This window comes from Plectrocnemia conspersa, unplaced genomic scaffold (assembly GCF_051122295.1).
Source record: "Plectrocnemia conspersa isolate PC_06_02 unplaced genomic scaffold, ASM5112229v1 ptg000009l, whole genome shotgun sequence".
Lineage (NCBI taxonomy): Eukaryota > Metazoa > Arthropoda > Insecta > Trichoptera > Polycentropodidae > Plectrocnemia > Plectrocnemia conspersa.
In genome coordinates, this window is record NW_028277173.1 from 8473743 (window position 1) to 8497259 (window position 23517).

The following is a 23517-nucleotide window of genomic DNA, read 5'->3' on the forward strand; positions in this document are numbered from 1 at the left end:
CAGCTTTGCATAAATCGAAATTCCTGTCTATTATGGACGACGAGGCGGAAAAAACGTCCGCAAAGAATTAATTGGTTTGAGATTAACGAAAAAAATCGATGATTCTAGTCGAAGGAATTCTTTAGAATTTGTTTAATGCGTCTTTTTTTTGTTTACATAATTTTTTCATGATATAATTTACAGCTTAATCGTTTAATTGTTAATATGTTTTGCTGAAGTGTCACAATAAAATAAGTGTGAAATAAATATCACATTGAAAAAATAAAAAAAGTTTAATTTAAGGTTAAATTAGTTGCCGTTTTAACAGTACATATTTACTGATGGTGTTAAGCTGTTGTGATTTATTTAAAACTGTTTTGTCATTGCTTTTGAAAATGTTTTTGTCATTACTTTTCCATTCGTATTCGATTGTGACAACCTAAATACAAAATTTATAATGGCCGAAAAAATCATATATGACATTCTTTTAATTTAAAAATGAAGTAATGCAACTATCGCGACTAAAAATATGTATTAAATCTCAAACTAGTTGATTTTGCTTCAACTTGTTTTATGTTTTGAGGACATTGATGACGAACAACTACGGGCAATGATGGACGCAGACACAGGGCCGGTCCTGGCGGGGGGCGAACACGTGTGCGGCCAATTCCTAGAGGGCGGCTGATTCAGCGGTCCCAATAATTTCCAATATAAAAAAATAAGAAAAAATATTTCCAACAAGAAAAAATAATACTTAGGAAAAAGACAATTTAATCTTATTCAGCGATTTTAATAAATAAAAATATATTTTCGTACAAACAATATGTTTTAAAATTAATATATTTGTTCGTCCTATCCTACATGATATATGAGTATATTTGTATTTTCTCAAAATTTATTTTAACGAAAGAGGGCGGCGAAATATTGGCTTGAACATGGGCAGACAGGTACCCAGGATCGGCCCTTCGCAGACTATCTACTGACCCAAAGAGAACTTATAGAAAGGTTAAATAAGAATTAATCAAACGCTATAAGACATCTCAATCAACTGAGAATGGTGTCAAGGCTCTATATTTGAGTGCCACATTAATTCTCACAGAAAAAATATGCGGTTCTTTGCTCGTAAGACAAAATCTTGAACCATTTTTGTGGTCGGATTGTAAAGGAAGATGAAAACTGGGTTTTATATGAAAATGCTACAAGAAATCGACAATAGTCAACCACTGTAGCAGCATCTCTTTACGTTCCGAAAAATAATTAAGCTAGAACAAATATGATATTTTTAGTGAATATAAAAGGCATTATTTTTCACCGCGATAATTAAAGACAAAAGTGGCCTTTATCATTAAAAAATGATTAACCTGAAATGAGAAGTCTTATAAAATCTCCACATACTACTTTGGCTTGGCACATAGCGATTATAATCTATTTTTATCCTTACAAAATTAACTTCGTAGAAGAAGTCAAAATATTAATTGATGAGTTTTCGCCTGTCAAGATGTTAATAGGAATGGTATTAATAAATGAAATAATATGTTTAGATATAACAATGGAAATTATGCGATCAATGAAATAAACATTGTTTTTTTTTTTCAAAAATAGTCTTCATTAAAAAAAAAGGTCACTACTTTCGCATCAACCTAAGTAAAAGACTACTGTAAGCTAAGGAACATAATTGACAATCGATTTGTGTTTACTAATTAACGTATGTTAGCCTGCCTTATCTTATCCGCCACCCTGTTTCAAAATGGCGGCTATCAAAAAAATCTTAGAGAAAAAGTAAAAAGGAAAAATAGTTTTTAAAAAAAATTAAATAAAATTTTTTTTTAAAAAAAATTTTTTTTTGATAATTTGTGTGTTTTTAGGACATGCTTACTGTCATAATTTTAATGATATCTTCATAAAACTTATTTTAAAAATATATCTTGTAAAACTCTTTAGCCTCCTCCATTTCTTTAAAAACAGGAAAAAAGTTGCACCCAAGAAAATTTTAAAGAAAAAAGTAAATAGGTAAAGCATGTTTAAAAATATAAAGTACAAAAAAATTGTTTCCCATTATTGTCATTTATATGAGATATATCGAAATTTGAGGACACGATAACTACAGTAATTTTATAATGAATTTCTTTTCTCATAAGTAAAATAAAAATAAGATGCTATAAATTACGCGTGACATTACAAATATGACACGTAATCGTTTCTAACCTCATAATACAATTTTATATTGCACATTTGTAACACAACTAAAAAAACTAACCTCATTCAATCCCAGTTCGTCCTCAATGTACGACGACATGAACCACATGTGGCCAAAAAGCGGAAAATTCGTCCTCATTATCGAATTTTCCATAAAATGGGTGTGATATGTTTGCTTAAACCTGCTCTTCAAGAAATCCCACGTCCATTGCATTTCAGCACCTAAAGCGAAATCAAATTAAAAATAGAATAAAAAACCTCCGACTGAGTAATAATACCTTTCTCATTCTTAATATGTATTGGCAATTCGTTCCATTCCGAATACAGTTCTTCTCCCACTTGTCTCCACAGAGTATTTTTTACATTTTGATCCGTGCACAATGGATCGTAAATTGCCGATCTTTTCTGGATAGCGTTTATGAGTTTCTTTAAATCGATCATATTTTGATCAATATATTATAGATGCATACGCACCTAATCGACGACTAACGACTTTGTTAAATAACATCGGATGTCGTTCAGTGTCAAATGTCGATTGATAATTCGAATGTAGAGATGATAACAACAATGTTTTAATCTGCGTAATTATTGAGTCACACTGACATGCAGAATTGCGTTTATCAAACTGCAAAAAGATAAAAATGCAACCTCTACCATAAATTTGTTATTAAAAAGACCCAAGCCAAAACTAGTTAACTGGCAGGAACATGTTTTTTATATGCTACTAAACATACGTTTTTTTAATAGTTAAATCAAAGAGTAAAAGTAAGTCAAAACTCTCAAGAAAGACTTTTAATTATAATTTAAAAATATTGCCTTTTATAATTAAATTAGCCGTTTTTCTACCCAACCTAAATTTTTTTTCGTGAAATGCTGCTAACGTTGGTAATTGAACGGTCAATTTCTCCCTGAATTTTGAACCAGAGTATTTGTGGATTAAAAATCGACTGTTGTTTAGCGTTTATCTTAAAACAGATGTGCAACGTGTATCTGTTATTTTCTTGTGAAGCTCTTAACATGCTTTCGTATTTATTATGTTTTGAAACGCGAATTGTATAAGTTAACTAATTTTATGTTAAATATTATATAAAATTACAGCTGTATCTGTAAAGAACTGTCTTAAAAAAGCACCGGTAAAAAATGAGGACATGTCTGACATTTCCTTACAAATTCCTATCATCTTTTATCGGTTCTTTAATGTAAATGCTTAAATTTATGCCTTAATTATATATAAGATTCATGAAACAGAATAGCATTTTTTTTCAGAAATAATTTTCGATACACAAAAAACAACGCGTGAGAGAAGCATAATTAAGATTTAAAAGTTGTTTATAAGTCCAGATAACATTTTCTTCACTTGCTAGTTAATTTATCTGCAGGTTTCAGAAAAATTGCATAAAACTTTGAAAGACATGTAACTCATTTTCGTTAACATGTTTTTGCCTTGAGGTATTGATATTATATAAAAATATCATCATCCTAGAAATACCTTCTAGTTTATTTGGCAGTGTAAAGCAAAACCATGAATGTATTTAAAAATATTTTAGATTATTTTTCGGAAATTTTATGGATAGTGAGTGGTTTTCCCTCAGTGCTCAGCTATATTAGAAATAGAATGTGACCTCTCCCTGCTTCTGATTTTTACATATTAAAAGAACGTGTTTAGTATAAACAAATTAGTTGTTTGGAAGAACTTTAACGTTATGCCTCCACTACACTCTCTGGAAGTTGTCCGAACCGAAGCTACAACTAAAATAGGCCGAGATCTACGACTTCGAGTAAGCGCCCACACTGTCACGGATTTCATATGTCCGCGCGCTTCGCGGTGTGGACGACGTCCGGACGGCAGCTGCTGTCACATACAGCTGGATCGAAAAAAGTGCCAAATAATTGCAATTTTTAAATTGTCATATTATTAAAATACGCTACTGATAATTATAAAAGTTTGTGTGGGCACTCACCAATCAATGAAAACTTTTCGGTCGTAAATATTCAATTTACGCAAAATCTTTGTCGGCTCGTGCAAAAAGCCATAAGGCATAAAAAATATACTTCAGATTACGAACACCACATGTGTGACTATCCTAGAATATGTCGCCATCGATTCTAAATAAGAATTCGTTATGGTGTGACATTTATATAAGCCGATCTAGGAAAATACATAAGGATTGACCACATGACCACGATGCAGCGCTCGTCATGCGTGTTAACCATAGGACGCCTACGCGCATACTGAAATTGAACCGAGTTACTCGTTCTATCTCAGTTTGCGAACCACTATATCATTATCTCTCTCACTCTCGTCACTTAAAACGCGAGCGAACGAAATGGGAATTATCTCACCGCTCGCGCTCGAAAGAGCAGCTCCGACTTCGGTCCCTTTGACTCGGAAAAAGTGCTGATAATGTTCGGAAGCGCTCGAAGCTGGCCAAGTCGACTGAATTACCCCCACTTTACCTCTCGTTCTCGGTAACCTCGGACAACTTCCGAGAGATTTTAGAGCATTTTTTTATTATTCATTAATTCCTAATATAAGGTTGGCCGCTAATACTTGAACCTACGCATACCACCGGTTGGGATTTACTGAAGTAGCTCATTGTTATTAATATGAGGCATAAGAAACTGGGATCAAATCATGTAAAGATGTATCGACATTTTTTCGAACAGTATCAAAGTTGAAAGGTCGTGCGATTATCGCCGCGTAAATCGACCGTAAGTGTTAAAAATAAATAAATCATTGTAGACGTCACAGAGTTTAATATTTGTTGTAAGTAAAAGTATTTCATTATCATTTTATCGTAATCTGTACCGTTTTTATTTTTAAATATCTGTATTTGGTGATTCTAAACAAAAATTTATTTTATATTTTTTTGGTACGCAATCCACAAATTGATGTTTACTGATTTTACTATTGTGAATATAAAAAACGATCATTACGATATTGTATCTTTAATTTGACGTTAAAACGTTAACTAATATAAAAATTATGATGATTTAAAAAAATAAGTTTAGGTTCCAATTTTCTTTTTAAGTCCGAAATAATCATTATCCGCAAAAATCCTGTTCGGAAAAATCAGTGTCCGCAAAAATCTGTCCGCATATTTCGTGTCCGGAGTAATCCGTTCCGAAAAAATCATCGAAACAGAAATTACTGCCCTTTTCGATAGGAGAATATACTAGAATCTAATATTTTTTGAAAGAGCATATTCATTTGCGTACAGGTATCCAAATTTTCAAAAATCGCAGAAATATGTACATACAGAATCTAGTAATGTCAAATATAGTAAGAGAAAATTTAATGCTAACTTACAATCTCTTCATATTTATCACCCTTGTCCACAATGAAGATCATATGTTTGTACGCGTACCAGGTAGATACTTCCATTTTCTTCTTTTTCATATTTAAGCGTTCCCGGTGAAAATACGAACGCAAGCTTTTAATCTTGTTCAACACGTGTTTGAATTCTAGATCATATTTTTCACCGAGTAACTTTATCGCGACTCTTCGCTTCGAATTCTTTTTATAGTCAGGGTGCGTTGAAAGCCATAGCAAATTGTGACTTTCATAGTCTTTAATAAATTTTATCGTTTTCCTTGAGTCCCACTCCATCGCGTATTTTTTTAGATTAAAACTCCAGGTAAAACAAGCGTTTCGCCCTACCGTTCGCACGGAACTGTTGCAACGGGAAATGCAATAGAATGAGGCATGCAACGGCGCATGCGCGATTGACTCTCACGTGCGCTTAGTTCTGAAATGTCAAATAACCAACACGCATACCAGTAATTGGCGTACCTTATGGCATGCGCTATTGAGACATTAACGAATGGATCGTTATCCTTCACGACTTTATAATTATAATATGTCTAATTTATGAGAAAGCAATTCTATGCTCAAATCTGTATTGTTATAAAATAAAATATTAAAAATTAAATTTTACGGCTCCCGTGCTCATTGTACTGACATTAAAACCTATTCTAAAAAAAAAATTATTCTGTTTTTGTCTTTTTATCCGCGAGTTATGGACATTGTGGAAAAATAATGATAACCACAATACTTTTTAGAAGTCACACTACGTCGTTCTCCGTTTAAAACGGATAAAATGGCAAAGTGATTTAACAATTTGATCCGATTATACCATCTAACCAATTAGCATCGACATATTTAAACAACTAAGATTTAGAAAAATAAATACTTACTTCTATCTCGCCGTGTAAATTATTGAATCTAGCTTTCCACCGAGAAACCCAACCATTAGTCGCTTTGAAGCCTGTGTGTCCTAATTTTTTTGCCAATTCTTCTGCCTTAGTTTTCAGATTTGGAACATTGCGGCGAGCTCTTTGGCTTGACACCGTTGAGTACCATTCATTGAGAGCGTTCTTAACGTCTGGATATTTGCCTAATCGATTTCTCTTTTTGGGTTTTCCACCTAAGGCCCACTGTTCCAGTAGTTGCACTTGCTGGTTTATAACGCGCGAGATTGTAGATTTTGGCACTCCTGTTAACTGCGCTATCTGGCGAGTAGTGGTTTTAGGCGGGTAACTTTTGATTTGGTCGATTAAGGCTATTTTATCAGCCAGTGTTAAATCATTTCTAGGCATCTCAACCTGGAAGTAATAGAAAAATGGGATATTATGTTTTTAATACAAGCTGTAAATGTATATCTATAATGTATATATGTTACAGATAAAATGTTAATTCTCGAAATTTCAAACACTAGTTAATCAATTTATACATGATCAGTTTTAAATCAAGTTTACATTAGTACGTTTCATATATATTTTACATATAGGTATATAGATGGGTGCAACAATTTATATAATAAAAAAATTATCTATATTTTTAAAAATAAAGTATGATTCACATATGGATCATTGTGTATGATGAATTTTGTAAATAAATCAAATTTTATTACATTGTATGGAATTTTTTGAAGCACTTATGTTCTTATTGAAACAATTCTGTTGCATTTTTCACATACTACGTATATTTGGGCTTTGCAACTAAGAAATTTGCACCTCAATCGAGTTTCATTACAATTTGGAAGATGATTTTTATTATCTAGTCGTACATCTTGGGTAGGTGAGGGTGTCATATTAAATTGTATTCTTTTGTTATCAATCTTACGTTGGATACTTGATGGTCTTCCTCGTTTTGCTGATATTGATATTTCTATAGTGCAGAGTCGATCCGAAAATTAACCAATTTAATTATCGAAACATTTGTGTCGGATCTTTGATATAACAGCTCGTCATTTATAACTAATATATACAGTAGAGTAGACAAGCCTCATATACCATTTTCTGTTTTTCGTCGTTATTTTGCTGTCAAGGAAACCAACCTCTCCCATGTGTTTATTATATTGTTTTATCATAGCGGGGCATAATTATTTTTTTCTGGTTATATCTGTTAACCGTTTGAAGTGGTTCTGTACCTATAAATTATTTCAATAATATCACAATTTTATTGTCATTCTAATTTACAAATATTATTGTCATTCTAATGTACAAACATTCTGGCTTCAGATTTTGTAGATATTTTACACGAAGGAATTCTATTTCGCCTCACCGTTCCTAAATAATGTACATATGTATACCTATTTTTGTTAAATAACTCATTACTGTGATCGAAGTGTAATAATTATCATTAAATATTGTAGTTTTCCGGGATTTCGCGTACTAGTTTCACAACCCCGTTTTATTTAAAAACATTTTGTGGATTCGTTTTCAGTTCCTGTAAAAATTGTAAATTTACATCAAACCTCTGATACTCCAGAAAGAATAAATAATTAATAAATTACTAAATATCATAAAGTAATCTGTAAAATGTATGCAAAAGCGCATTGATTTATATATGAATCGCGCACTATTTGTGATATAATAGCAATAATAATATATAATATATAAAAATAAAACTATCTCATAATTTGCTTGATTATTCAATAACGAATACTATAAAAAAATATGTATTTTGATCACAGGGATAAGTTATTTCAAAAATAAACAGTACGAAGTCGCTTGAATGTTTTTCTGAAGACACTCTACATAAACTAATAAAATTTTGAGGTTACGGCACTGTTATACTAGTAGAGTGAGGGGAACACAAGGCAAATGGAGGATTAATTATTGAATCTCCACGCATTTAGGATTTTACATTTTAGTACATTTTTTTAGCGAAAAATTGTAATGATTCAAATTTTCGTAAAGACGTTCGCACTGGCAACACTTGTATTAAAACTGTCACTGTCAGATGCGGTAAGTCAGATGAAGGTCATACGCTAATGTAAGGTAACCAGATTTTGAAAATATCAGAGGATAGGTTTACGCTAAGCCGTAACAGCTAAAAAAATGTCATCTCGGAAATTTTGTGAAACCGGGACAATCCCGGTCCAACATATTAAGTCGTATTTTATAAAAAAAAAAGTAATTTAAACAGTTCATGTATAATTAATATAATTTTCGGGTTTTAAGTAATTCGTAAAAAAAAAATATTATTAAATTTGGTATCTGGCAACACTGAACTGTCATTGTTATGCGCTATCAAGGTCGCTGAGAATTGCATTTTATTGAGGTGACTAGATTTTAAAAATATTAAAGGAGGATATTAAAAAAATGGTCATTTCGGAAATTTCCTGCAGGAGCTAAAAATATGGTATCCTCGAATATTTTTGTTCGAGGAGGACAATCATCGTCAAAAGAAGACGTATGGTCACTCTGCTCTGTACCTCAGCGGTGAACGGACGCATCCGCGCCTGCTCTCGCTGCCGTTCAAAGCTCCGACCCCCCACCCGCGACCATTTGCAACAACTACGACGCCAGAGACATTGCCGGCGCGATGAAGAAGACGCTTACGCGCAAGCGTGCGGTGGGTACGTTAAAAGCGTACCTATCGCCATCAGCAGAGCATGAATGGCAGATGCCAAAGAAAACTGCAAGACCCTCTACTGACGCCAACCTGTTGCCGACTTCAAGTCATAACAGGTATGACAAACTCCCCGAAGTTGCCGGGAGTAAACACGCAAGAGTGCCACCTGTCATCATGGAGGTGGTTGGCACACATCTCCAGACCATCGACCTCATCAAGTCGATGACCAAATCAGGTAATTTTACCCTCCGCTACACCGGAAGAGGTAATGTTTCCATCCAGTGTGCGACGCTTGAACTACGAGCGACCCTGATGGATGGTTTGAAGGGCCGCCGTGCCTTTCACACCTTCACTGCCGACGAAGACAAGACAGTTAAATCTGTCTTGAGGGGGCTTCCTGAGGTTCCCGTTGAAGAAATCGCTGCTGATTTGGAGCGGCAAGGATTAAGCGTCGTCAAAGTAACGGCGATGAACACCAAGGCAGAGACCTCCTCGCGGCTCTACCTGACGCAATTTTCCGCTGAGACGACAGTGACGTCCATAAGAAGCATCCGGTACGTTTGCTTCACTAAGGCCACGCTTGAAAAATACAAGCGTAATAAGTCGCACGCGACTCAATGTTTCAGATGCCAGCAGTATGGCCACGCTGCGAGGAACTGCCAACGAGACCCCAGATGCGTGAAATGCACAGGAAACCACGCCACTTCCGAATGCACTAAAAAAGACCGAGAGACGCCAGCAACCTGCACTGGATGCAGCGGAAGTCACCCGGCCAACTACAAGGACTGTCCTCGCAGGACAGAATATCTCCTGCAGATGAAGAAGAGGCAGCAAAAGCCACATACCGCCGTACTGACCGCACCCAAGCCAACGTTCGCTCTGGAACAGAGTCAGTTTCCTGCCCTTCGGCCAACGAAACCAGCAGTGAAAAAACCGACTATCGTCCCGGAAGCCACCCCAATTAAGACGCAACAACGCCCCCAAGCGCGACAGTCTGAGAAGCCCTCATCCGAAGTCATGTCTACTGATGAGCTTCGCAGGATGCTGACTATCCTCCAGGAAATCCGAACTAAGGCCGGAAAGTGCGCTAGCAAAATTGAAATTGCTTTGATGATGGTCGAGTATCTCGATGACCTCTTCTAAAGAAGACATTCAACTCATGACGTGGAATTCCCGTGGGATCCGTAATAAAACCGGAGAGCTGGAGCTGTTAATCAGTGAGTACAAACTTGATATTGTCGTAGTCACCGAAACTTATCTAAAACCACATGTTAACGTATATTTACCTAACTTTGCCTGCATTCGGAGGGACCGACCCTCAAGGCCAGGCGGAGGGGTCGCGATATTTGTTAAAAAATCGATAAAACACGCACGTATAAACACTAACACTAATAATCTAGAAACCGTCGCGATTCAAATTATTCATAAAAATAAAATAATAATAATTGCTGCGGGGTATAATTCGCCTAGTGACGAACTGCTCCGAAGTGATCTAGATTCGATATTTTCTCTAGGAGACTCGGTCATTCTGACTGGGGACTTCAATGCCCGTCATATGCATTGGGGCTGTTCTGGGGCAAATCGATCTGGAGCGTCACTTTTTAACTACTTGAGCGACTCTGACACGATTGTTAACTTTCCAAATTCACCGTCGCATTACCCTTCCAATCACATGACGCCGTCAATTCTGGATATTGCTTTGGTTAAGGGTAACTTAAATACGTCAGAAATGTATTGCGTTCAGGCATTGTCTTCTGACCATCTTCCAGTGTTATTCTCGCTGGAGGGTTCAGCGGAGGTAGTCTCTGAAACGCTTTTTGACTATTTAAAAGCTGACTGGAAAAAGTTTAAAGATATAGTCGAGTCTCGTTTGCAAGATGAGCGACAGAATTATACTCCGCATAACATTAAACAAATTGACGATGATATCAGTTATTTAACATCCGTTATCGAAGAAGCCAAAATATCATCAATACCGACGCGTAAAAATCATAATAATAAAAATCAACTTACTCCACAACTTATCGAAATAATAAAAATCAAAAATAAACTAAGAAAACAGTGGCAAAATAATAAATCTCCGCGACTTAAATCTGTAATAAACCGCGTAACTAGTTATATTCGCGATAAAATTCAGCAAATAAAAAACGAATCGTGGACGCGTAAACTAAAAAATCTAAACCCGGCAGATAATTCCTTATGGAAAATAACTAAATCACTTAAATATAAACATTCGGAAATACCCCCATTAAAAAATGGAAACACCATCGCATGCACGAACAAGGATAAGGCAGAAAATTTAGCCAGCGCTTTCTCCACATCTTATTCGCTTACTGTAAATTACTTAGATTCAAAAATAGACAACAAAGTCGCCCGTGCGATACGAAATATTAATTCATCTAGCGTAGATATTAGTTTAGTGAACAAAGTTGGTTTATCAGAAGTTAATAACATCATAAAAAATTTAAAGAATAGAAAAAGTCCCGGTATAGATAAATTAGATAACGTTACGATAAAACAACTTCCAAGAATTAGCATCAATTATCTAACAAATATTTTTAATGCCTGCTTATCTTTCGGGTACTTTCCCGCTATTTGGAAAACCGCAAAGATCCACCCAATTAGAAAGCCAGGAAAGGATAACACTATCGCAATTAATTATCGTCCAATAAGCTTATTACCGTCATTCAGTAAACTATTTGAAAAAATAATTTTATCACGTTTAAAGGGATCTTTGGGGAATAAAATTATCAATGAACAGTTTGGCTTCCGCGAAAACCACTCTACGACTCATCAGCTCAATAGGTTAACAGAGCACATCTCTGCTAATTTTAACATGAAAAAATCAACGGGACTCTTATTGTTAGATGTGGAAAAAGCGTTTGATACTGTGTGGCATGATGGGTTGATTTACAAACTCCACAAATATAAAACCCCTAACTATCTGCTACACTTGTTACGCTCCTACCTTGATCGTCGAAGTTATGTTGTTTCAGTAAATAATGAACAATCGATACCGCGTAATATCCCAGCTGGTGTTCCTCAGGGGAGTTTACTTGGACCGTTCCTTTTCATTTTGTACACAAATGATATACCTATTTTAAAAAATACTTGTCTTTCAATGTATGCCGATGATACGGCGATAATGAGTAGCTCTTACGGTCTTAAGCCTATTTCAATAAAATTGCAAAAATCCTTAACTCTCTTAAGTAATTATTTCAAAAAGTGGAAAATAAAAATAAATCAGGACAAAACGGAGGCTATAATTTTTACAACTCGAAGACAACCTTTGCCCCCGACTATTATAAGCGAGCAGGGAAAATGTATAGAATGGAAGGCGAGCGTTAAGTACCTCGGAATTCACCTGGACTCCAAGCTTAAATTTAATAAACATATAACCGAACTTAAATCTAAAGGGCTCGCAGCCATTGCGGCGTTAAAACCAATTTTTAATCGAAAAAGTGCGCTAAATACTAAAAATAAAATTCTATTATACAAGCAATTAATCAGACCGGCAATGACTTACGCCTGCCCAGTGTGGAGTAATACGTGTAATACTAACTTTTCTAAGCTACAAGTTGTTCAAAATAAAGCTATAAAAATAATTTATAATACACCTTTTTATACTAACCTCAAAAAACTTCATAATAAATATTTAATTCCAACTATTAAAGAACATGTTCACCACCATACTAATGATTATTATAAAAAAATACCGCGAAATCATACTAACCCGTTAATCTCAAGAATCGGTGATTACGACAAAAATAAACTCAAATTTAAATATAAACACAAAATGCCAAAGCACATCTTGCTCTGACGCATAAATTTTATCTATTAATTTAACAGCTCCAGGTCTACGAGTTTTATATTAAAAATATATATTTATAATTTAAATTTTTTTTTTTTTTTTTTTTTGTTAAAGGTGTTTATGTACTTTGACCTAAACTTAACGTATTTTATGTTCTTTTATTATTCTTATTTTTGTAATTCCTCTTAATTTAGCTAATCAATCGTAAATTGTGATAATGGTAATTAACCAGCAACCAATGAAATGTAAATATATATGTTTATAAAAATGTATTATTTAATTATGTAATAAACGATAATTAAAAAAAAAAAAAAAAAAGACGTATGGTCAGCTTAATTTTGTGTTCTAGAAACTGTTGGGCCACGTGTTACGATCTAACACAGCGCTGAAGATCTTACTTTTTGCTATTCTCTGAGTACGCGCATATTTGTTTTTAAGTTTTTGAAGTCCTAACTTCGTCTGTATGGTTAGTGCACCCATTGAGGATGCACTAACCTTACAACTAATCTATTTATTCCCCGTGTATATTTTGATTGGTGAAGTTAGATAATGCACACATTGCCTAGGCAATTACATACATTGATTAAGTTTACATTTGACTGTAACACATGCATTGATTTTCTTGATGAATACACGAATTTAAGTTACCGTCTACTATTTATTAGGCGCGTGCTCGACGAAGTATGACTCGACGATGACTGGCTCAGGATTGGTTATAAACTTCGAAGATACAAATGCGCATGTCTGAATTCTAGGTTCACCGTCCCGATTAAGCGACGCAGTGGCCCAAATATACGAAGCTTAAGTCTCAATCGATACTCTGCCCAGTGGTGTCTGTAGAGGAAAATTAATTACAACGACAAGGCTGAGTATAATACAGAAATGTACACAAAAAATATAATTTATTTAAATTATTATTTTAAGATATTTATTTAATTGATAGTGTTGGTAGTGCCATCGTTTAGCATTGTCACAGAATTAAAATTATTAATAAAAATATGGATGGACAATTGTACTACTTAATGTTGTGACATGATAGCAAATATAAAGCAAACTTAACAATAATGTAATACCAGTAAAATAACGAATAAATGTATATTATCAACATTTATAATAATTTCTGTGACTGTGACAGGGGCAAACAGGAGACAGCCCAATAGCCGCTAGATGGAGTGCCAAGTGTCGCGACGCAGATCGCGTACTCACTCAGTCTAAAAAAAGTAATGGTTTATTGCGGTTTATAAAATCATATACATATTTAGTATGACATACAAAAATACATTGGAAGCGTACTGTTTTTTAAACTTTTTTAAACAAAAACTAACATTTCAGAAAAAAATTACTACAAGAAAAAAATGTGCTTGTAATATTTTTCGCTTGGTAATGACGGTGTATTTTTATCGTTTGAATCAATAATCTACTATCATCTTTTAAGATTAGTATAAAGGGGAATATATTATATTATTTTTAATGCTGTTTTGTATTATTAGAAGGTTTAAAAAAATAGTATCGATTTACTCCCAACATGCGTATGTTATACCGGTTTAATTAGTTTACATTTTTATTGTTCATGATTTTAGAGCTGCAGTACCGGCAAGCCCTTGACAGCAAAGATCAGATTTATATGAATATCCAGGTATTTAAAGTTTGCTTTCTTTTATATAGTTACTTTGATTACTAATGAAAGATTCTCTGCGAGTTTTTTATTTTATGTTGAAAAATGTGAATTCAATTTTTAAAATATAAATTAAGGCATTCCTGTGTTGCATTATGGGATTATTTATGCGTGATTTATTGGGCGTACAAGTGATTACGAGGGATCGGCCAACCCCGAGGATAAGTTATGCAGATTCTGAAGGTCACTGCGAATTTGAGATCCGAGTCCCTAGTCGCATGCAGTCCCTTCGGCGCGGTCGCGTTGCCGCTATGCAACCGGCTCCGGACGTGAGACCTGCACAAAACTTTCATGACAGGGTTGACCCCCACACTGAAAATATATCTTACCTACGTTTATATTGTGAGAAAGATGATCTATGAATCTTTTGTGAAAAATAAGGGGAAAATATAACAAATAAATAAATAAATAAATTAAATTAAAAAATATTTTGTTGGGGACCATGCGACGGAATAGTCACAATTATAAGTTAAAAGCATATTAAAAAATATTAAATATAGTTATTTGGTACTTGCTTGAAACAAGTTAATTTTTATGTAACCGTTTGTCACTACCGAACAGTATTATTGTACTGACTAAAACGCGCAGTTTAGAGACCCTATGGCATTATCATATTCGACATAATAATTTTTCGTTCATTTGCGAAAATGGCCAACCAAGTCACCAGGATAGACTTAATGCATATAAGCCATTCTCCATTCGCCTAAGTTACTCTCAGATATCATATAAAAATTGAGCGTTAAATCTGAAAATTAAGTGAAAAATTTATAAAGTAGAACGGTTTTCGAGCTAATGTTAAATTTCCGTATTTTTTAATCTGAAAAAATGTGTTTTTGCTTAATTGCAAATATATTAGGCACAATTTATGAATTTATCGACGATTTTATATAATTTTTAGCAAAATTTAAAAATAGTTTTTCTTGTACCGTGAATTAAATAATTAAGTTCCTGTATCTTAATTATTTATTGTATGGCCTGTTAAAGCTGGATTTGTTACAAAGAAAATAAGCGGTTGTTTATCAGTTAGCAAAATATCATAAAATCAGTTAGAGAATATAGCAGTTATAAGCATTTGAGTAAAAATACAGAAATTCAATTTTTACCTATTTTCATGATTATCTTGACTTTATTGCATTAAACATTAAACCGAAAATTAAATTTATTCGAGCATTATATTTTCTTGAATATTTCCTAGAATCGGTCATTAAATTTATATTGTCAAATGATGTTTTCGGCGTGTAAATTTGAAATCCCTGCCCCTTGTCTCACTACCTGCTCTGAATGCAGCGATGGATTTAGCAGATTTCAACCACTACTTGTTTTCAAAGTTGCGGCGGCTATAAACAATTTAAAATATATTATATAGATTTAACATAAAACATTTTATAAGAAAAAGGAGAAATAATCATTTTGGATTTTTTTTGAGAATTTTTCGAGAATATCTGAGAATTTTTTGTCCCATTTTTTTACTACCTGCTCTAAATGCAGCTGTGAATTTAGCCAATTTGGAACATTACTTTTTACAGCGGCTTTAGACCATTAAAAATTTGTATAAATTATTATTTTAACAAAAAAAAACAGTAGACACACAGCAAGTATATTAGGGAATAGATAACAATAGTGATTTTCAATTTTCACTAATTAATGAGATATAAATTTGCTACAACATAGCTCTATGCAAATAATAACAATAATAAATAGTAAAACAAAGCGATGAAATATCTTTTAAAATTACAATTCAGTGCTAATCCACAAATTGAAACTGATCCAACCGGTCATATATTGGGGTTATTTATTGCTCTGTAATAACGCTGTTGATAAGTGGCGCGACGTCCAATACCGCGAATTTATCTTAATTATAGCAACATTTTTTTTAAGTATTAATATTATTTTGAATACTTCGACAACAATAAATTACATCTTTGTGTTGAAAAGCAAGATATGTGTTTAATTAGCGGTCGCTATCATTGGTAATAAAAGTAAATTGCTTATTATTTGCTGTTGTCGCTGATGACCCTGCGCAAACGGAGCATCACCTATAGGCAGTTTATGGCGCTCAGGCGCCTGCTACAATCTTCCTTTCTTTTCTTTCGTTTGACCCACGAAGTGTGCGAGTGCGATAGCTAAACCAAACTTGAAGGAATGCGTTCAGCTCTGAGCCCCCGACGTCAGTGGCTGGCAACCTTTTCAGTTAGAAACATACAATACAACTAGATATTGGGGTATAGCAATATTTTAAATTTTGTAAAATGAAACGTGTGTTAATTTTCAATTGGTATTGAGTTTTTACACTATTGTAGAGATGCGAGTCAAACATTTTTGTGTGCAGTCATCCGCCTTTGATTATGAATTCACTTCATTTTTATTTTTCTTTCCCCCCTTTATGCTTTAGATTTGATTAAATAAAACTTTTCACGCTCCCACAATTTGGACCAACAGCAGCCCGCAGTCATCTTGCGATTATCTTTGTCTTCGGAATATCATGGTCATTGTGACCAACCTTTGTCGTTTTCATTGAAGATGTTTGAATAGTCGCGTTGCATAACACACCTCTATAAACATTTTAAAGAAGCGAAATAATTCTTTCGTGGCAATTAAATGAAGCAGCTAGGAAAAGATATCTTCAATAAACCAACGGAGATAAAAAGTAAAATACGCTCTTTAGTTGATTCCCAAGCGTTTTTCTGAAGAAAAAAAACGATGCATCGGTCTAATTAAGACTGAAGATATTTTCTGTAATTCTATACATGTTCAGTTAATAACCATTCAATTTTTTAAGTCATTATTGGATTGTATAGAATTATGCATTTGTTGAGCCCTTACTAACTGATTGTAGCATATTATATAGTCAGTGGCAGTTTCTTTTAAATTTCCATTTCATTATGATTCATAGTATTTTATTGGATGACGTGATTTTTCTAACTAATTTAAGGGCGAACAAAACCCTTATAAATGACGTTCATGTTTAGAATTCTTGTAAAAATAAATAAAATCGTGCCATCAAATGTGCGAGATGCGATGTCTGTCTCTACTTCTTCTACCGCTTATTTCTCCCTGAGAGATGAGTTGGTTTAGTTTGTATTTTCGCTTTGATCTAATAAAAGTTCTAAAGCTATAATTAATTTTAGAAATTACATTAGGTTAATTTGAGTTTGTTTAATTCGTGTTATGTTATGGTTTGAATAACAAATGGAACTTTTGCCAAGTGTCAAATTGAGTTTCATAGGCATATTAAAGCAGCATATAACTTCAATAGCGCCTATCTATAAAATTATATTTTCGCTTTTAGAAATATATATCGTGAATATGTATTTGGATTTCACTAGTGAAAATATAACTTTACTAAAAATACACATTCACTATATCATTCATATACCGCATGTAAATAAAAATGATAAGTATGTAAATGTGGCATATAAATTATATTTTAACTGGTAACAATGTATATCTACCGGTAGTAATGTATTCATATATGATTTCACTGAAATAACATATTAAAAAAAATATATTTGGAATAGATTTTTAGATTTTCATTGTGATTTAAACCGAGAATTTTTGCTTTAGAATCTGGGACATCATTTCAGCTTTTTCTAGGGGGGGGGGGGAAGTTGCCTAATAAGCATAAGTTTTTTTAATATGTTAAATTCATTAAGATTCATAGTATTTCATTAAATTAAAAACAATTTTTTTGCCCAAATTTAAGGGAGGGGGTCGAAAGAAAATGGCCTTCTCTACCCCTCTAATGATGTTCCTGGTCCAAACAAGAGATGGAAAATTTGGAGTTGTTTTGAAAAATCCGATTTATCAGATTTCTTGAAATTAAAAATCTAGATTTAATCCAATTTTCTTAATCTTTTGATATTTCTTAATGGGCAATTTTTGCATGATGTTAAAAAATACAAAATTTTTATCTGTAATTATAACATTGTTCGAGAATTAAAAATGTTTAGAAAAAAAGTACGTCTGCATAATCAATTAATTAATTATTTTTAAAACAAATAAATGATTTTAAATAAACTTAAAACGGGAGTCCAGAAACAATCTGTTGCTATAGTTTAAACGAAGTAAAAACGCACCGTTAGCGCCTAAAAGCATCCGCGTTCCGAAACTTAGATATAACAGTTGTTTTAAAATTATTAACATAGTGTTCTTAAAAACTTAAGAGGTATTTACATAAATGCAAAATGATTGAATTTTCTGCATAACATATGTTATTTTTTTATTATCAATTTACATTTTTTACGTAGCCATTACTATCGTACAAGGATGCGGTGTATATGAAACGAAATAAAATGTCAAGCGCCAACAAGATCGGGTATGCAAATTTTTACGTTCTCCGCTCGCGCGTCGACAGTTGTCTATCGAACTAGACGCCCGTCTTTCAAATCAGTCTCGCGGGAGCGAGCATCGAGTTCGGTAGTGTTGTGCGTCGTTTCGTCCTTCGCGTTTGTTTATACGCCCGCGTTACTCGCGTCTTGAAGTTTTATTTACGAAAACGTTTCTTATGAACTAAAGTTGAAAGTTTACGAAGCAACAGTCCTCGAGAGTATTGTTACAAAACACGTGAGTTTGAAATTGTTTTACCCCTACTTACAAATGAATTTATTTAAAAGTTTATGGTTGAAAATTGAGGTGTTTTGTTCTCGGGAGTCGAGCGGCAAATTAAAGATGGGCGCTCATCGACATCTCCGATTTTATATGCAGGTATACGTTCTTCGTTTCCGAAACGAAGTCGTTTCCTACCTGAGTCGTGTCCGTTTGACCCAAATACAGGTGTTCCGCGGATATATTTCGGCCCGAGACGAGACGAGTGCGGCCGGTTTTTGTGTCACCGGATATAATTAGGACTCCGATGCCTCTGCTGCCGTTGCCGTTGCCGGTGGTGCAAGTGCAACGGACTGACTCCCTATTTTCAGATCGCTCGCCAAGTCGCCGAATATTCTTTCGGACGCGCATTCCTAGCCACTTCCGAGACGAAGGCATTCCGGAGTGTTGTTTTTATGCTTCTTCTTCTTCAGCTTCTTCCTTTTGACCGAAAAACTACATCGCGGTCTAAACAACCGAAATTTTGACATTAACGCCCCCGCTTTGGCGTCGGTGTTGCTAGTGCTCGGTTTTTATTTATTTATTTATAATAGAGTGACTCATATTCCTAACAATGTCTAAATATGATGCTAAAATTTGATTATTTTTTCTGAATCGCTATTCAATAATCTAGTGCAAAAAACAAGACGTCGACCGCAAATATTATATATTTTAGATAGACCGCGGGAACGTTTGCCAAATATTATAACAATTTATGAGTAAAATATAAATACATGTATATAAGCTATGAAGCAAAATTGCATTTATAATAATGACATTTTAAAATACATTTTTAAACATGTTAGCTTAAAGTAAATTGCTAGAAGTAAGTCGGCTGAAAAATTAACGTCTTCGAATGAATTAATATTTAATATTTGGTATTATAAATTTATAATAACCACTTGATGCAATTTACTACAAAACAAATTAAACAACGTTTTTTAAGACTGATAAAATTAATATTTTACTTTAAATTTTTATTTAAAAAAATATTGTTTTTAATTATATCATTTTTAACTAGGTACATTTTAGAAATTATTGCATTATTACTTTATATATTACAGTCGTATTTAATAAACGGCAAACTTAAAAGTCAATTAGTATTTGATTTTTTATTATTACTGACTTTTGAACTTGAATTTTTCGCGAAGCTGACTATAACGTAAAATTATGATGTTTTATCAATAAGCTGTTTATTATTATTATTTGTTATTATATTATATTAAGGCGCATTTGCTAAAAACATTTTTATAGAAACAGGTGCAGTGATCATTTTTATGTAAATTTTACTTATGAATTAAAATATAATAGTCGTCAAACGAAACTACTTAAATTATGTATTAAATTCACTTGCAGAAAGAATGATAATAGCATTTTCTTCGTCTTCGTTTGTCCTAGAACGTTCGTCTGATATTCGCTGAAATATAAATATTTATGTATATATAAATACATTTATAAATCGTATGATTAGTAAAATAGTGCATGCTTACTTGCGGTACCTAACATGTATACAGTCCTAGTTTAAAGTAACAAAAAAGGATAATTATAAAACTAAACATATAAAACCATTAAACTTTGCACTGATTCAACATACATAACTGTGACTCAAATATGTTATATGATTTTTACTAATACATAGTATAAATATGATTCAACTGTGATTTATTAAATCAAGTGTTTCTTATAATAGCTCTTATTTTTCAGAATTTTATTACGGTTGTGGTCAGAATAAATATTTGATGGTCAGAATTTATTTTAAATGTATAGACTCGTTAGTATTTATATTCAATGGTAAGAATTATTTTGACAGATGGTCAGAATCATTTTTTTTATTTGGCGCAGGTTATCGTATAGTGTTGTTATTGCTGTAACGCTAATTGATATAACTGGTCGATCCGTCATTTGCATGTCGGCAACTCATTAGTCATTATCATTATCAAGGTGTTTTAGGGCCAACTTGTTTGGTTGCGCTCGCAACATTGTCAGATGTCAACACAACAAGCCAAGCGTGCTCTCCGCCGCCGCTCTGTCATTATTCCCACTTCGTTCGTCTCTCTGAATACCTTTGCGTACTACATACAATTAAATAGATTCGTTGAGGAATATTCATGGAATATTCAATGTTCTAATCAACGTTCGCTCGCTCGAACCTAACCTGTTCAACAGTTTGGTGCGAGCGAGATATTGTAAAAACAGTGTCATAATACTTTTTTAATTCACGTGTTCGTCCTATATTTTAATTCTGATAATCCTATATTTTTATTCTGACAGTATGCTGTTTTTATTCTAACCTTGATAAAAATTCCGATCAAGACTTGATTATTATTATGACCTAAAGTTGATTACAATTCTGACCATTTAATCTGTTGGGTAAACATAAAAGTTGTAAAGGATATGTAATTTTAAAACTAATGCAAACAAGCCGTGTTACGTATTCATAAATTTTCTGTGATACGACTTTCTCATATCTTTTTTTCTCCTGAATTAATTGTATACAGATATTGTATAAATCACACCTCGTAAAATTATTAATTATAAACAAATTCGACTTGTGTTAATATATGAAGGTTACACAAGAAATCATTTTCATATTCTGTTTATTATCCATTTAATAGATATAGAATTTTTAGTTGCAATAAATGGTGGATGAAACATTTAGACTAAAAAAACAATAATATTTTATACGTAATTTCAATTTTGTTAATATTCAACTTGTTGATGTACTTTTGTTTATTTATGGACAAATGGAGAGTTAATTTCATTGATTGATTCACGAGATTCAATTAAGGAGAATCATATTTACGATTCCCCATACATATACAATTATCATATCTTTTAATTTTATTGTATGGCAACACTGTCGCTTAAGCAAGTGCGACAACCGAATGCGGCGAATCGGCGATCATAATTTTGGCCATAATAGATCGTTTATTATGCAGCGAGGCGCCGGCCGACGTCCACTTTTAATAAATTATACCTTGTCGCTCGTTTGACATTTATATTTCGTTCTTAAATTAAAAATTCTAATTTTCGCATGTTTTTTGTCAGCGTCGTGGCGCCAGTGTTCATCAACGAGCGTCATGAATTATCGCGAATGTGGTTTTCCCTTTCCCCCTTTACTCAAATTTAATATACTGTTACAAGATTCTTGAATTTTGAGGTTTTGTAGATTAATTTATGTTTTTTGGAATATTTCAATCAATTTAGTACAAAATTTTCATATAGTTTTATTACCACCGTCGGCATTAACCTTTTTTTAATTTTCTTGAAAAATACGTAGCTCGCTCATTATTTTTTAATTGTGCTCTATTTTGGTAACTCTTCTGCCTGGAATTTTAAACGCCTTCAGAATTCATAATCTCCACAGATGAATGAAGCGTATATGATTCTATGTTTAGCTCGGCAGAGCAAGAAAATGGATTCTACGGTCGCCTGTGATAATAATGTGTCCGCGAGAGTCGCCTTTGAACGACCGTGTTGTGTTTTGTCAGGTCGTTTTCGAGAGCGACGAAAATATTCTTTTGAAATAGATATACGAAAGCTTCCGTCCGAAGATATTCTGGTGGCATTCCGTTCGGTAACGCTATCTTCCTAGTCCGAACGCGGAAGAATGAATAATGGAAGTACGATCCGACGCCTCGCTCCAAATCGGCAGTTGATCAAACAAAGTTTATCTTTGAAAGCCCTGGAAAGCTATGTACGATTGACGTGTTTTGATATTCGTACAATTTGACCTTGTTTGAGTAAGTAGCTTTATGTATGAACATTTTTCACCCTACACTGCGTAGTAGAAGCACTTTTCAAGAATTCTAAAAAATATAAACTAATATAAATTTTGTTTTAGCTAGCAATCAAATAAGCGACTCTAATTTGCAGGCATTTTAAGCTTTTGTCGAATGAGGAGAATATTATTTTTTATTGGCCTTGTAATATACATATTATTATTATATGTCCTTATCAGTCGCAGTGAATTATATTCAGTTCTATGACATATTGGAAGCTAACCGATGTTATCAATTTGTTATTGTTAATCTTGCGTGTCGTTGATGAGTTCTGTGGTTGTGAAGGATTCGGGGAGTGGCTGAAGTCTTCGATAAAACTCAACGAATCTTTTCTGCTTCCAGACGTACTAATAACCTACATGATAAATGCTCTCGACACAAATGACGTTATGTTAATTGAAATTTTAAAATCAAAAAGTCATAAAGTGCATCTGTTGCTACGCAAAAGTTGGTTGCTGGGCGAGTGACGCGATTTTTGCATAAGCCTAAAATTTACAATAAGCAATTGCTCTTGCTCATAATATTTTTTACAGCAAATATTTCCTACACTATTTTTCTGTACCATTAAAACTTTTAAGTATTACATTTTAACAACTTCACATTCCGAGTTTTTGAATACGTAATTTGA

The 23517-nt window shown here is 33.4% G+C and overlaps 3 protein-coding genes across 8 annotated transcripts in view; 2 read left to right on the forward strand and 1 right to left on the reverse strand.

Moving 5' to 3' along the window:
• The window catches only part of LOC148231833 (uncharacterized), a 34125-nt gene extending 20511 nt beyond the window's left edge, over positions 1-13614 (reverse strand). The window contains exons 1-4 of one of the 4 annotated variants that reach the window (XM_088193317.1): positions 13497-13548; positions 6373-6780; positions 2454-2800; positions 2237-2397 (exon numbers count right to left, since the gene is read on the reverse strand). In XM_088193317.1, the coding sequence (XP_088049443.1) occupies positions 2237-2397; positions 2454-2616 (324 nt within the window). In that variant the 5' untranslated portion in view covers positions 2617-2800; positions 6373-6780; positions 13497-13548. Of the gene's footprint in view, positions 1-2236; positions 2398-2453; positions 2801-6372; positions 6781-7300; positions 7421-13426 lie in introns of those variants that run through there. The other 3 variants (XM_088193311.1, XM_088193310.1, XM_088193313.1) reach the window with 3 other exon arrangements.
• On the forward strand, positions 8888-12280 carry LOC148231834 (uncharacterized). The gene is made up of 2 exons (XM_088193201.1): positions 8888-9591; positions 9664-12280. The coding sequence occupies exons 1-2, from the start codon at positions 9008-9010 to the stop codon at positions 10178-10180; spliced, it is 1101 nt and encodes a 366-aa protein (XP_088049327.1). The 5' UTR covers positions 8888-9007; the 3' UTR covers positions 10181-12280.
• A 5297-nt stretch (positions 13615-18911) lies between the features above and the next one.
• Positions 18912-23517, forward strand: part of LOC148231835 (interference hedgehog-like) — a 30343-nt gene continuing 25737 nt past the window's right edge. For all 3 annotated transcript variants that reach the window (XM_088193632.1, XM_088193631.1, XM_088193633.1), the window contains exon 1: positions 18912-19086. The gene's annotated coding sequence lies outside the window, so the exon portion shown is untranslated. The remainder of the gene's footprint in view (positions 19087-23517) is intronic.

Excerpts from the sequence above, each read along its gene's own strand:
- LOC148231834 (XM_088193201.1), top strand. The coding sequence starts at position 9,008 with ATGAAGAAGACGCTTACGCGCAAGCGTGCGGTGGGTACGTTAAAAGCG. Across the intron at positions 9,592-9,663 it reads ACGTCCATAAGAAGCATCCG|ATGCCAGCAGTATGGCCACG; the intron begins GTACGTTTGCTT and ends TCAATGTTTCAG.